General features: G+C 38.2%; 1 protein-coding gene across 2 annotated transcripts in view; it reads left to right on the top strand.

Moving 5' to 3' along the window:
* The first annotated feature begins 5,817 nt into the window (after positions 1–5,817).
* The window catches only part of ZNF106 (zinc finger protein 106), a 27,855-nt gene continuing 19,617 nt past the window's right edge, over positions 5,818–14,055 (top strand). The window contains exons 1-4 of one of the 2 annotated variants that reach the window (XM_010138288.1): positions 5,818–5,892; positions 7,200–7,261; positions 10,078–10,275; positions 12,449–14,050. In XM_010138288.1, the coding sequence (XP_010136590.1) occupies positions 5,839–5,892; positions 7,200–7,261; positions 10,078–10,275; positions 12,449–14,050 (1,916 nt within the window). In that variant the 5' untranslated portion in view covers positions 5,818–5,838. The remainder of the gene's footprint in view (positions 5,893–7,199; positions 7,262–10,077; positions 10,276–12,448; positions 14,051–14,055) is intronic. The other variant, XM_010138289.1, reaches the window with a different exon arrangement.

Here is a 14,055-nt window from a genome sequence, read left to right as displayed (position 1 = left end):
AGAGATGTCAGAATTGAGACACACCCATGTATTTCTATTCTCTAGTCATTAATGATGGCTGTCTTACGGTTTGGGATCTTTAACTTGAATTTACTTGGCACCGAAGCTCCATATACTGAAGAGTGACATGACTGCCTTGGTTTGAGTGCCTCGAATCACTTTATAGTGATTCCTCATACCCTGTTGAGACTGTATAAATAGAAAAAGCCCAGTCGCTGACTGAATGCTCTCCTACATGCACTGTTGTGTCTACATAGATCTTTCTTCCTCTGGGATTCTGAGTCCTTTTGCCAAGGCCAGGTACCTGCTTCTGTGGAACTGTAATAGATAGGATGTGTAGAGTAGTCTGTCTTGATTTGGCTTCTGAGTCCCTGTTCTTAACTTCTAATTGGCTAAAGAGACATAGTGTGCATACCTGTGAAGGAAAAGAAAATACCGCTAAATGTTAAAGAAGTCAGTGTAAAATTGTGTTATAAGAATTGATGAGGATCTGTTTTCTGAAGACCTTTTATAAAGTGACTCAAGGTTGTCGGAATAAATGATGTGAATTCTTTTGTAAGTCACAGAAATGCCTAAATCAGTTGTCCCACTTCCTGTGGATCACCGTGTTGCTTCTTAATAACACTTTTTCTCAGTCATTATCAGTTATGTTTTGGGCTGTGATGGTAGTAGGGGTACAAAGACAATCCCCTCTCCAGAGGGTGCTAATAGGGGTCTTAGCTGTAGTACTATGTCCAGTTTTGGACATTTCTTTTAGGTGTGTGAGCAATTTGGAAAGAAGAGTGACAAATTTAATAGGCTAGGAAATGTGATGTTTGAGGAAAACATCTGAAGAAAAAGAGTTGCCTATGTCTAAAAATGAACTGGGAGTAGAGGGGAAAACCAGAAACTTTCAGGTGTGTGGATTCATTGCTAACATACAGCAATGATGCTGAACTGCTCTCCATTCCAATTAGGACAGTGTGTAAAAAGCCGTCATAAGTAAGATAGCTGTAATACATTTACTTTTACTATGGAGGAATTATCATCTCAGTTTACATCAAGGAAAACTTAGTTTGGATATTAGGGAATTACTAACATTGCTTATATATAGGCAGTTAGGAAGATGCAGTTTGTGACTTAAGGTATATATATTATTCTGGTCTGTATCCTCTTCTTAGATTTACTTGAAATAAAAATAGACATCAATGAAAACTCTTGTGTTCCTGCCAGGTGTTCTTGCGCCTGTGCTGGTCTCTATAAGGTATTTCTCTATAGTCTCCTTATCTCCAGTATATCTTCCCTGTATATTTTAAGAAACCAGTCTTACTCATGAGATAGCAAGCAAACACACTCTGCTAGATGTGTTTGTGGCTAGTTAGTGGAATCAACTTCATTGCTTTTAACAGGAACTTAAAAAACTTTGAAATAATTCTTCTCTTCTTCTGGCTCAATGTCAAAACAGCTGAGCACTTGGCCACCCAGTTATAACATCTGCTGTGCAGTGGTGCTGCATCAGTGATGAGGGGTCTAGAGTACCCTCAGTCTGTCATGAGGATGAAGTTAAACCTTGGAAAGCAGGGAGAAGTGTTCCTTAAAAGTCTTGTGTCTGGTGCAAGTATTTTAATTACTGGGCTCTAATATAGTTATCTCCTTTGCCATGCTAAAAAAACCCCTGTGACTACAAAGTTATTTGTACAGCATGTGGTAGTGTGCTAGAGGAGAATAATGCTGTTAGCCGTAACTTAATTTCAGTAAGTCCTTAAGTTTCTATCTGTTGATGGGGTTAGGCCACACAGATCAGCATCTCAGAAGTTTCAAGTGCCTTCCACATGTGCCCAGAACTAATGTTAAGATAACCAGTAAATTTAGAAGTCTAGCAAAGGGATGCGAACACTAAAACAAAAGGAACGACATCCCTGTGAGAAGCCGAGAAATGCGTTGCTGCAGAGCTTCTAGACTCCTGTTCTTGCCAAGTGTAGAGTTTCCACGGCTGTCTGTAGGGACATGCAGCATTTAGGCAGGCCTTGGGACAGGCCAGTGCTGCTGATCTCTTTGAGGCTCCTGAGGATTTCTAGGCAGCTGGAATGCTGAGCTGCCTGCCCCACTCCATGGCACTTGTGGCTTTATATAGTCAGAGTATTCAAGCCACTGATCTGTAGCAGATTTAACCTTGATGTACACATTTAATGTATGTTATCCGGTAAGGTTGAATAACTGTGGACAAATGGATGTTGTAGCAGGAAGTACTCTAATGCCTTATTTTCTTTGTAGACTATTTTTATGTGTCAGAAGTGTTCTCCAAGATCTTTGTAGCAGACTTACTTAAGTTAATTACAACTGGGTGGTTTTCCAAGCTCTGGGCAGGTGCAGGCTATGGGCAAGTTGCGTTTACATCATGTAGTTGTAAAATGCATCCCTGCCCTTTAAAATAAATAAAAAATCACCGACTGAAGTTACATTCCCTCAAACCAGAAAATTGTTGTTACATTTTGCTGTTGACATGTGCTTCTCTTTCGTATGGTGGCGGAGGCTTTTTGACAAAACCAAATCCTTGCTTGCAGTTTGCTCATTTTTCAGAGTAGCTCATTTTCCTGTTAATGTCCCATAAGCAGTAATTTCCTGTGCTATGCAGCAGTTGGTTTCAAAAGCACAAACTTAAAGCTGATAAAAGCTTGAAGGTTGTTCGATGTTTGAAGTGTGAGATTTATTTTTGTTGAGAATTCAAATACGCCTGCATTTATGTAGAGAAAGCTCTGTTTCTGAAGTTTCTTGGTGTGAAAGTTTTGTGATTAAACAGACCAGTGGATGATGAGGTGAAACACCGTTGCTGACTGCATGGCTCAAAAGCTGTCTGATTCTTGTTACTGTTGCATAGTGAGTGAGAGAATACCTTGAATTTATAATGCTTTTCAAAGTACTTCATGAAAGTTATTTTACACTGAAATTGAAGTACTTGGTTAAAGTGAGCCATGGGATTTATAGCAGGATTTGGGAGACAACAAAGGATGAAGGGAAGTGTTTTTTCTCTGTGTAGACAGTAAGTCAAGAGATCATCTCGAAATAGAATATGGGTCTGGCTTCTCCCAGTCTCTGTAGCATCTACTGAATCTCTTTACTTCTGAGTCCTTGCCTCTAAGGGCTTCTCTCTGTGGAGGTGAAGTTTCACTTTTCATAGGGACATCCAATAGCATTTGAATTCCATTTGTATTTTTAGTACTCTGTCCTAAGTAATGCCCAGTTGATTGGGCAGTTAGCCTAAAACTCTTCCTGTAATCGTGTATGGTTACTGTATGTTTTAATTAGCCAAAACAGGTGTATTGTTAGCTCTGCTCGTGAAAGCTTTTAATGTTATGTGCCAACCAATGTCAGCAAATCACCATACTTTACTGGCCTGCTTTTATTGATTTAAGTCCCATGCTGCTGTTTCACCCTTGTGCGGAATGAATTCTGAAAATACTTGAGTAATCTTGAAGAAGATCCTGAACACACGTAGGGTGTTACTCTGCTCAGCTACAAAGTAGTGCTAGTGAAGGATGTTGGGGGAGTACAGAATATTTCAATGTGAAAGGAAGTATCTGAAATTGGTGCAAGGATTATCACCCTTGTTTTTCGGGAGTTACTTCATACTAATCATGTTAAAACAGCTCTCCTATATTGGGTAGGCATCCAAACCTTTGTCACTTGTGTATAGTCGTAAATAATTATCTTAGATTTGTTGTAGCTTCACAGATTTGTGTATAATCACTATGTTGATGATGCGCTCCTATACTCGTCTAATAACCTACTGGAAAATCATGAGGCTGAAATACGTCATTTTCTGTCTCTACTCATATTAACTTAAACTTTCCTTAAGTGCTCAGATGAAGCGTTTTTAAAAACAAGTTACACTCTATAGAGGTGATTTAAAATAATTTCTTCCAAAACTTTGTATTTCTGTGTTCTGACCTTCCATGAAGGCTAGTACTTTTGTGTGAACATCATATGAATTTGTGTGCATGCTCTATATGACTTAGGCTGGTGCAAAGTTCTGAACGGTTTTGTACCTCTGTTGGGGGTGAATTGAGTACATCAGGTGCCCCTGTGATGAAGCTAGAGAATGCATATTTAAACATTACCAGCTATTTCAGTGTGATCAAGAATGGCACCTTAGGAGAGTAGTTAGGGAACATAAGATGATGATTGAATTTCCTGTTGTGTTTTAAGTGTGTTTTGATATGACTGTGCATTTTTTTAGGGAGGAAATTGCTTCCTCTGTTACCTGAAGGTTATTGCAACTCTTAGTTCCTTCCCCTTTAAGCTAAATGTATGCTGGTGCATAATTAACTGTAAATGAACATGCAAATCAGGAGGAAAACAGTTACTTGCTAAAGAACCACATTTTGGAATTAGAGTGGATATGGCTTCATTTGCTTTTTTTGTTGTTGTTTACAGTAGGACAGTACCAATGAATGTCAGAGCTACTTTAACTCTATGTAATCTTGATGTGATAAAAATCCAGTTCTTGCCCTTTGCTCGCAGCTTCTAGTTAGTACCAGATTTGGAGGGTTTGATGCCCCTTCTACAGAAGGTGGATGGTAAGTAATTAGAATTAAGGGTAGCTGTGGAGATGAGCTGTTGATGAAGGCTCTTGTAGGTTGAGTTTGCTGGTATTAGCCAAGTTATCTCTGAAGTTGACTAATGTAGGATAGCAAAGCTTGGAAGGATTTGACTTTTTGTATGGAGGTATAAAAATGCCTAGTAGTGAAAAGATACGTTTCTTTCCAGTTTAGGGCTAGGAACTGCCTCTGCCAAGTCAATAAAAAATTACTATAATGCTTGATCGTTCTGCATTTTAGTGACTTTCAAGAGAAAGAAAAGGGCAAAGATTATACCCTGTCACTTTGCAGACATGTCCATCTTTGTGTTATAACCTAGACTGCTATGTACCTCTCTTAATTGCTCTCCTTATGAATACATTATGATAAACATTATGATAAAATATATATGGCATTTAATCTGATCTGCTGCTGCTTTCATCTGTGTACATGCAATTCGTAAGAGGATCAGTGTTGAGAAGTGTAATATTCTGGTGAAAAGTCCTGAATAATCTTGTACTGTTGGGAATAATTAATGAAAATCAGTAGCTTTTATTAATGATTCAAATACTTAAGATGTCTATGTAGAGCATAGTGTTACAGAATGTATCTTAAAATGCTGTCTCTGGAGTATTCTAGTGCATGCATATAAGTAGTTCTTATGAAGGTTAATGAGAAAAACACTGAATTTAAATCAGTTTAGGATTGGTGATTGGTTAAATCACTTCATGGTGAATAAATGGACTGATAAACCTTGAAGACTACAGTTTTTGATGTCACGAATGGCCTTCGTTTTATTTTCCTAGGGCCTTAAATGTCTTATATGAGCTGCCCTGTGTACCAAAATAAAGATCTGAGTTTGCCCTGCTTGGCTTCCTCAATTCCTTATCTTCCTCTCATCATCCTAATTGAAAAGTGTTTTGTTAATCTGATTGGAATAAATTTTGACAAATTCGTTAATCTGATTTGAGGTAAGATTCCTACAGGTCTTTGCTGGTAGAGTGAGTGCCATGTCTTGGAGTACAAGGGACAAAATGAAAAAAAGTGAAAGCTTGTTTTGATTATAGCTGTTTTACATGACCATTCAAGACTACCTTATCTTTTTTTTTTGAAGGATATTTACTATGTACAAGAGGTATGTATTCTTGTAAACTCAGCACAAGTGTTGTCATGAATAGTAACTTAATTTTGATAGGAGGGGAAAAAAGTAATCCTGAATGTTGTTCTTTTAAAATTATTTTTATTTGCAGATAAAGGATAAGATCTTTCCAGAGTAATAAGCATGGTTCGAGAACGAAAATGCATATTATGTCACATTGTGTACAACTCGAAAAAGGTAAATAATTAATGCTCTACATCTATTGATAGGTACTAATATGACAATGCTAATATGAAATGTGTGTAAGAAATGCTTCCATTTAAAAACCGTGCGAAGTATGAGGGTTTTTCCCTCTACCAGGAATATATTGATCTAGGTCTGTCACAAACCAAGTAATATAATTGCATCTGCTTTAGAGTATCTTTCTTGAAATGAGCTATGTACTATGCTTGACTGTGAATGTTAGAAATATTGAGGTCTTCTGAGTTTTTTGTACTGTTATATAATGACACCAAAGTGAAAGCACTCAAACTCATTTAGCTATAAATTGTGATATGAATATCGTAATACACAATTTTTTATTCCTTTTGGGAGGTCTGTGTTTCTGTGTGGAAGGAGAATGTGCAATTATGCAGCACAGCATGTGTTTTCATTAATGTATCCATTTGGTGCGCATCTTGTGTACTGCATATCGTGAGAAGCTTGCACTGGAACTGAGTTTTTCTTAATGGACCTTCACATATTGCTTGGCAACAGGGCACATGGATATCTTGCAAATGGCAACGTGTTAATTCATGCAGCTCCAAGACTGAAGATGTTGCTTTCCCTTTGCTGATGGGATTTCAGTGACTAAAAAGGATAGTGGTTAGTTCTTTAAAGATTTCCAAACACTTTGCCTCAAACAACAAGAGAAGATAAAATCTTCGGAACTGCTTCCCTTTGATGAATTAAGAACATTTTTTCTCTTCCAGCAGCTCTCTTTCCATAGCAATTAATTGTAACAGTACTGCAGTTCATGGATCGAGGGTGCTGTAAACAACAAACAGACATGTTAAATACATCTCAGTTTCTGAAGTGCATCTAGCAGAGTAAAATAGTATGTAATGATGAAATTACAGCTGTGTTGTAATACAAATACAGAGAGATGGCTCAGATTGCACAGGAAAACAGTGTTTTAAGTACTGTGATTCTGGAAAGTGATATCAATGAGACCAATAATAAAAAAATGATAATCAACACTAAGGTGTCAAAATTGGTCTAATAAGCTTTGCCGCATGCACTTCTGTTTGTCTTTCTCCTGGAATTCCACTCCCCTTCTGTTGAATTCTAATGACTCCTGTATGTCCTTCCTCAGGAAAGGTAACATTATATGACTTCCTGACAGTGTGACTACTTGTGCTTTCATGGTCATAGAAATGGGAATGGCAACTGCTACAGCCCTACAGGAGTAGAGTACACCTTCCTGCAAGGCAGGAGAGTTCTCATTTTCAAATATGATGCACTGGTTTCTTTTGACCAATGTTACTTTTTTCTCCATATTGAAGGAGATGGAAGAACACATGAGAAGCATGCTTCATCACAGAGAACTTGAAAACCTGAAGGGAAGGTATGAGAACAATCTTGCATCCTTCCTCCCTATGCATTTTGCATGTCGCTATCTGGAAGAACTCCTGTCCTATTTCCCATACAAGCTGAATTGCAGTTTGTTTTTATGCATAACTTAGTTGCATGCCTTATGATAAAGATGAAGCTGGCAATGAACATATTCTCTTTACGACAGAAACTCAGGAGGCAAACGATGTGGAATAAAGCTTTCCTGTATTTCTTGGACTGCAGTGAAATAAAATTAAAGACCATGGTTTTTGGGACTTGACGAGTTTCATGCTTGGTTTCTTGGAAGCACTAGGATTCTGCTTTTGGCAGAACACTAGTGTTTTCTTTTTTAAAATATTTTTTAGAAGTTTTCAGTCATATAGAAAGAACTGTTGACCTTTTAAACCACTGTGAGAAGACTGAGACCTTGGATGTAAAGTCTGTATCTGCCTGAGTGACTGCCTTGTTCTCTGCCACCCTGGTCCAGTTGTTTAGTTAAGGGACCTAACCGTGGTGAATGGTGTCTTCTTTCTGGTTTCCTTGGTTTTATTTGCAACCTTTGGAAAGCTGAGGAAGCAGATAAGGGGTATTCATTATCATCTTGATGATAAGGAATCATGTTGTAACCAGTGTTAATTTCAGATGTATGGGTTTTGAGATAGCCAGAAAGATCAGATAGCCTGCACTTATGTATTTGATCTACAGACTAATTTTTAATCATCTTGCAGCACAAACTTTATATGGAAATGGCAAAACTCTTTTAAACAGCTTTTAAAGGACTAGGCAGTGATCCTCTTTCAGCTCTTCGAGGTGTGGGAGATCCATTTTGTCAGGACATCTGTCTTGTATTCAGGGAAGAAAAAATTGTAGACTACTGTTCATGTGCTAGCTTTTTGTTCACGTAGCTTTTATTCTGTTGTTTTGTGTAAGGTGAGAGCAGCTGTTAGGGTTCCAGGCCCCTTATTTGAAGAGTTAACTGTTGAAGAAAGGCTGAATGAAATTAAGACTCTGATCTACACTATGATAGATACTAGCCAGTGAATTCTAGAAAAACTCTTAAACTGTTTTATAATGTTTCAAAACTGGAGGAAGTTAAACTTATTTCTTTTTGATAACATTTTATATGCAAAGCATATGTATAGCTACAGAAAAGTGTCCCCCTTTGGAATACAAGATTGTATTGCATACGTGCCACAGACGTTTCGATTAGCCAGCTGTGTAGTAATTCATCCCATTGTTCTGTATATTTGCTGAGTATTGCCTTAACTTGTCTAAATCAGCACCATAAAATGGTTTTAGGTTAAGACTTCCAAAAAATCTGTAGCATATGTGCATGCCTGTTTACAGGTGAATACGCCTGTGTGAAGTGTGCAAAATGAAGTACACCCCTCTCTGACAAATACAGACTAAATCTGTAAGCTACAGACTTTGTAAATGAAATTTATCCCAATGTTTCATCTGAAATTAGTTAGGCTGCAACATGCAAAATAACTAAATATAAAACGTGTAATTTGTATCAATTAGTCTATATAAAATAAAACCCTGTCTAGCTGCGCTTGAGTGGCTGCATTGATTAAATAACTATGTTAGTAGGAAAACCAGAGATTTCCGGGATAAATAAAATGCTGACACTCCATTAACCACTCTGTTAAGGATGTTGGCTTAGTAACTCAAGTGAAGGTGCATCTTTTGATCTTTTTCTCATTTTATTTTTAACTTTACTCAAAAAAGCCCCCAGGGATTCCTGTTTGTCTTTATCTTTTATGGATCCCATTTTTTTGACTCCAGTCATGAACTGTGTGTTGGTATTATAATGCTTCTGTTACAAGACTTGGTCTCGAGCATGCTGTGGGAATACGCAGATCTGCTTTTATGAAATAAATGGCAGAATTAGAGAAAGTATTGTGGAGGCAGACAGTGAGTACTAACTTGGTCCTGCTGAGTTATTTGCAGTGGACTATGCTCTCATTAATTTTTTTTCTGACTTTTTTAAACTGGTGAACAGATTTTTCCGTGTTTAGGTTTGTTACTAACAACATATTTCATTAACAGTGGAGTATTGAAAGGTATTTTTAGAAATCTGAATTTCTTAAAAAAAAAAAAGTAACCTTAATCCAGTATTCACTGAAACATGAGTAAAGCCATTTGTTTGGCACAGCTGTCAACTTCCAGCTGAAATAATTTCTGTATTTTTTTAAGATAAGTCCTTTAAAGCAGAAAGCAAACCTCACGCACACTTGAACCAAATAAAGTGCAGTGAACTGAAGATACCCTCCTGTCACTTGCTGTGCTCTGGAGTCTTTGAATTCCAGGCGGCAGTCTCAGCTGTCCCAGTTTAGGTTATGTTGTATCAGGATTGGCTGTAGCCATGTACTGCCTCCTCCCTTTTCTAAATTTCACTGGGGGAAGGCTCAAGACAAGGATTAAATGTGGAAGCTGTCACCAGGCTTCCCCAGTGCAGCTGGCACCATGGATGGACTTCAGAGCAGCTCGTGCTAGCTCTGTAAGCCCTCCACTCTGCCTCCTCACTCACTATGTTTCCTCTGAAAAGATTCTGAGTACAACAATTCAAGAAGAATTCCTCCTTCCAATCAATGCAGCTTTACTACCATGCCTTTTACCTCTTGATTGTTGGAAAAAAATCTTTTAAAAACTGACCATCAAAAAACTAGACCGTGAAAGAAAAAGATAATTCAAGTAATTTAATATACTGAGCAAAACCTAGTTGCCTTGAACTCAAAGCACATTCAGAGGAAACAAAGTAAGACCAGAGATACCTGCCATGCCTGTTGGCAGAGTTGAAAGTCCACCCTCTGCCTCTCTTCCTAGGGACAGCAGCCATGAATGCCGGGTGTGCAGGGTGACACTGGTGGGTTTGTCAGCATATGCCAAGCACATCTCCAGCCAGCTGCACAAAGATAATGTTGATGTCCATGACAGAAAAGAGGAAGAGAAAGAAGAGGCAGAAGAAGAATACCTTGACAAAGAACTCATTCAACTAATCAAGCAAAGGAAGGAACGGAACCGGTGAGTTTTTATTCTCCTGTGTCCTCAAATTGCTTTTAGCACAGTTAGGATACACTCCTAAGGCTTAGGTGCTCATGAAATGTAAACTGCCTGTAGCCAGTGTACTTGTTATAAGAACAATCCAAGAGACCTGTGTGGATATTGTAGCTTCTACATTATTGTTCTGTTGATCTACTCCTGGTAAGGAATTACAGCTATTCTCCATTGTGGATAAAAACAGTCCTCAGCATGGAATCCTGTGTTTTGAGAGCACTAATGTTTTTATTTTAATATTTGATACCTATTTAACTGCATAGGTATCAGTGTGATAATAAGTGTGACAGTTGTTTCAGATAGGGGGTGTCTATAGGAACCTGGCCTTTAACTGTTGCCGAATATGCTTTGTTGTAAAACTTTAATCTGTCTATTTTTAAAATGACTTGGATTGCTCTGTCACACTGAAATCCCACAATCCGTGAATGAAATTTCTTACCTGTTTTATCTTTCTGCTTACCATCAGCTAAACATAATTCCAGTGGTCACTGTGAAATAGAAGGCTGCAGAGACTAATAAGTATTGTCTTTTATCTTCCATTTGACTCTGCAATTACGCATTGCTAATATGATGTTCCAGTTGGGAATATATTGTTTGAATAGATTTATGGCATGGCAGTGGTTTTAAAGGGGCATATGATTCTTGAAAGAAGCTCTTGATTGCTGTGGCTAGAAATGTCAATTAGCATCTCCAAGTGCACAAATCTGTGGACATTATTTGGTTTTGACCCCATTCTGTCGTACTAGGGTGTCCCTGTACTGCATGATGGTTACATTTTCATATTGATCAATATAGTTAGCAACAGTGTAATTTCTCCCGTGTTTATGGTAAAGGTGTAATGCTGTCAGTACAGTGGTATTATGAGGCAACTAAAATCTTAGAAAATCTCTCCCTGCTGGATGCCAGTTTGAAGGGGAGAAAAAAGAAAGTACATGGACTAAGTTACTAATACAGCAAAATTGTTTCCATTAGATCATAATCTAGTTGAGTCAGCTCGTAGAATTTACAGTATCACTTAGTGTTTCTTTGAATTTTTGTCTTACAGTTCACGTTGTCTTACGCAGTAGGCCATTCCCGTTAGAGAGTAATTATTTGTGCATCTTTTAGCAAAACTGGAATATGTTGAGAAGTTAAAGGATGGTATAATATGAATTTTTAGTTTACTCAAATCAGTTGGTTTTGAGTAGTGGTGTGAAAGTTTCCTGTCTTGCTTGTCCAGGGATCTAGAATGAATGTGTTCCTGTAATGTCAGAAAGAAGTATTTCTGTAATCAGTTTTTGGAAAAACTTTTAATGAAAACTCATTTGGTAGAATTCATACGTAGAACATTTAGACTGCTGACCCTGGGAATAGCTGTTGGTGTTAAGGCAGCATTTATCTTTAAATGTACATGTGATAATATACCACGTGTTCATGGTAAGTTGCCAAGCACAAGTACTATCCAAAGGGCAGCAGAGAGTCCTTCTGGGAGGCTTATACAGACTCAGCATTGCATGCTGTGGACCGTGAGTCTGTTGGCTAAAACAAGACAGAATGGTTTTGTGTCTGAAGTACAACTTCTGTGGATGTTTTACATCTGTGTTTTAACCTCAGTTTTATAAACTGAGACATGATCTCAATTGTTTTCTCCAGCAAGTAGAATAACTGCTTTCCTCAGCCTAATTTTCCTTCTATTTTATATCAGTTCTAATGAACACCAATGGAATGGTCTTCAGAAAAAATAATTATCGCCTTACTAATGAATTCTTTGTCTATCAGATTACAAAGATTATACAACAGAAAGAAGCTTTCTTTTTGTTTGTTTATTATTAGTCCCTTAACTAGTAAGTAGAAAGGACTGTTATCTTCTGAGTTAAACAGAAGTATTTAAGAATTAGTCTCTTGAACTGTCCCTGCACCTATTCAGTTGTCCTTACAAGAGCAGTTTTGAAATACCATGTTTAAGTAAAGGTACAACATTAGTTTTGGTACCCTATAGAAGCCTGTAAAGCAGCTAAATAAGTTATCTCTTTTTTTTTTTTTTAAATAAAAAACCCCAGTGTTTTCTTCCCTGTGCAAATAAAATGCATGAATCTTGTGTGCTCTTGGATTTCAGTGGAATGGCATCAGAATTTAGGTTTTTTTCTCAATTGTTTTGTAGGCAACCTGAACCAAGCTGTGCAAACCAAGAATTAGAATGTGATGATAGGAGATCACAGAGAAGGCGAGAAGAAAGAGCAGCTTATAAAGAAAGAGAAGCTTATGATCAGTCATTGTGGCATCACCATAATGCATCACAAAGGGACTGGAAGTGGGAAAAGGATGATTATATTAGTCCTAGACAAGGCAAATTTTCACACTCTCAGAGGAACCTTAATATAAACAGGCATTCAGGTGGCCCAAGGGGACACTCTGGGTGGCATCAAAATGTTTCAGGAAGCTCTTCAAATTGGCATAACTATGGGAATTCTGGAAACGTTTGGCATCCAAGTGGGCGGGGAGGAGGAACATCAAATTGGCATCACACTGCCAGGGAGAGAAATTCTACTTGGCACCCAGAAGGAACAGGTCATTTTTCTAGCTGGAATTCCAAGAGTTATGGAGGAAGCTGGAAATCTAGTCCTCATGGTCCAAGTGTCTGGAATTTTGGAAGTTCAGGAGATACGTATTCAGTAGAGCCAATTAAATATAATAAGGAAAGGTACACATGGCAGCGGCATGAGAAGGGCGTCGACGTACTGCCATACAGAGATCGAAAAAATAGGAGTGACTTGCTCAATTTTACTAGTGATAAACTTCCTTCCGAGGGGGCATTTAATTTTGGTACTTCAAAGCAACCAGAAAGCAAAACTTCAAGAGCCAGTGGAAAAAACGGCAGTCCTTCCAGAGATAAAATGCGCCGCTGGACTCCTTACCCATCCCAGAAAGCTGCGGAGCAGCAACCATGGTCCGAAGATAGTGTTTCTAAAACTCCAGATAAAATGGATTCTCTATTTATGCCTCTTAATGATTCATCAAGAAAAGAAAAAACTTGTGAAGCCAATGTTAGCCTTTCAAAACTTAAAAACCAGGAAGCATCTTCCCCTTCTAATGTAACCTCAGATCACCTTGATGCTTGCAAGGTAATGAAGGACTGTTCCAATAGTGAAAAGCCTGACAGAGGTGATGGCCGAAGTAATGGGATGCCATCACTGAAATCCCCTCTTCTGAATCTTACAGATACGAAGTTATCTTCCCCAAAGCAAGACACAAAGGCTCTCTTTAAAAATGTCAAGCTTCTGTTATCCTCAGCTAGTGGCAGAGAGCAGAATCATTTGAATGCTCTTTGTTTGGAAACAAACAGTTTCTCCTCTTACTCATTGAAGCTGCGTGGTGCATGTGTTGGTAACTTACAAGACAACAAAGATGTGTTTGATAGGCATCTTGTTAATGATGACTTAAGTGAAGCAGAACAAAACCCTGAATATGCTCAGTCCAACTATTCCTTGCAAAATGCTCCCTTAAGCTCTCGCAAGGTTACAAATGACCAGAATAGGGAAGAAAATGGGAAAACGTTGCCAAAGAATGTGTTCAAACTAGATTCGTTAGAAGATGTGAGTGATGAGGATTTAATGGGAAGTGAGAAGTCAGAAGCAAGAGTTGAAAAGCTGGGTTCTACTGTTAGTTCTTGTTTGCCCTGTGATACTCCAGAAGATAAACCTGCCAACTCTGAAAAGGAAGATGGTGAAATGCCAACTGCTTCAATTACTGCTTCTGCTGATCTGAAAG

This window comes from Buceros rhinoceros, unplaced genomic scaffold (genome assembly GCF_000710305.1).
Source record: "Buceros rhinoceros silvestris isolate BGI_N320 unplaced genomic scaffold, ASM71030v1 scaffold44386, whole genome shotgun sequence".
NCBI lineage: Eukaryota > Metazoa > Chordata > Aves > Bucerotiformes > Bucerotidae > Buceros > Buceros rhinoceros.
Note: the sequence above shows the minus strand (reverse complement) of the source record. Positions and strands in the feature narration are given on the sequence as shown.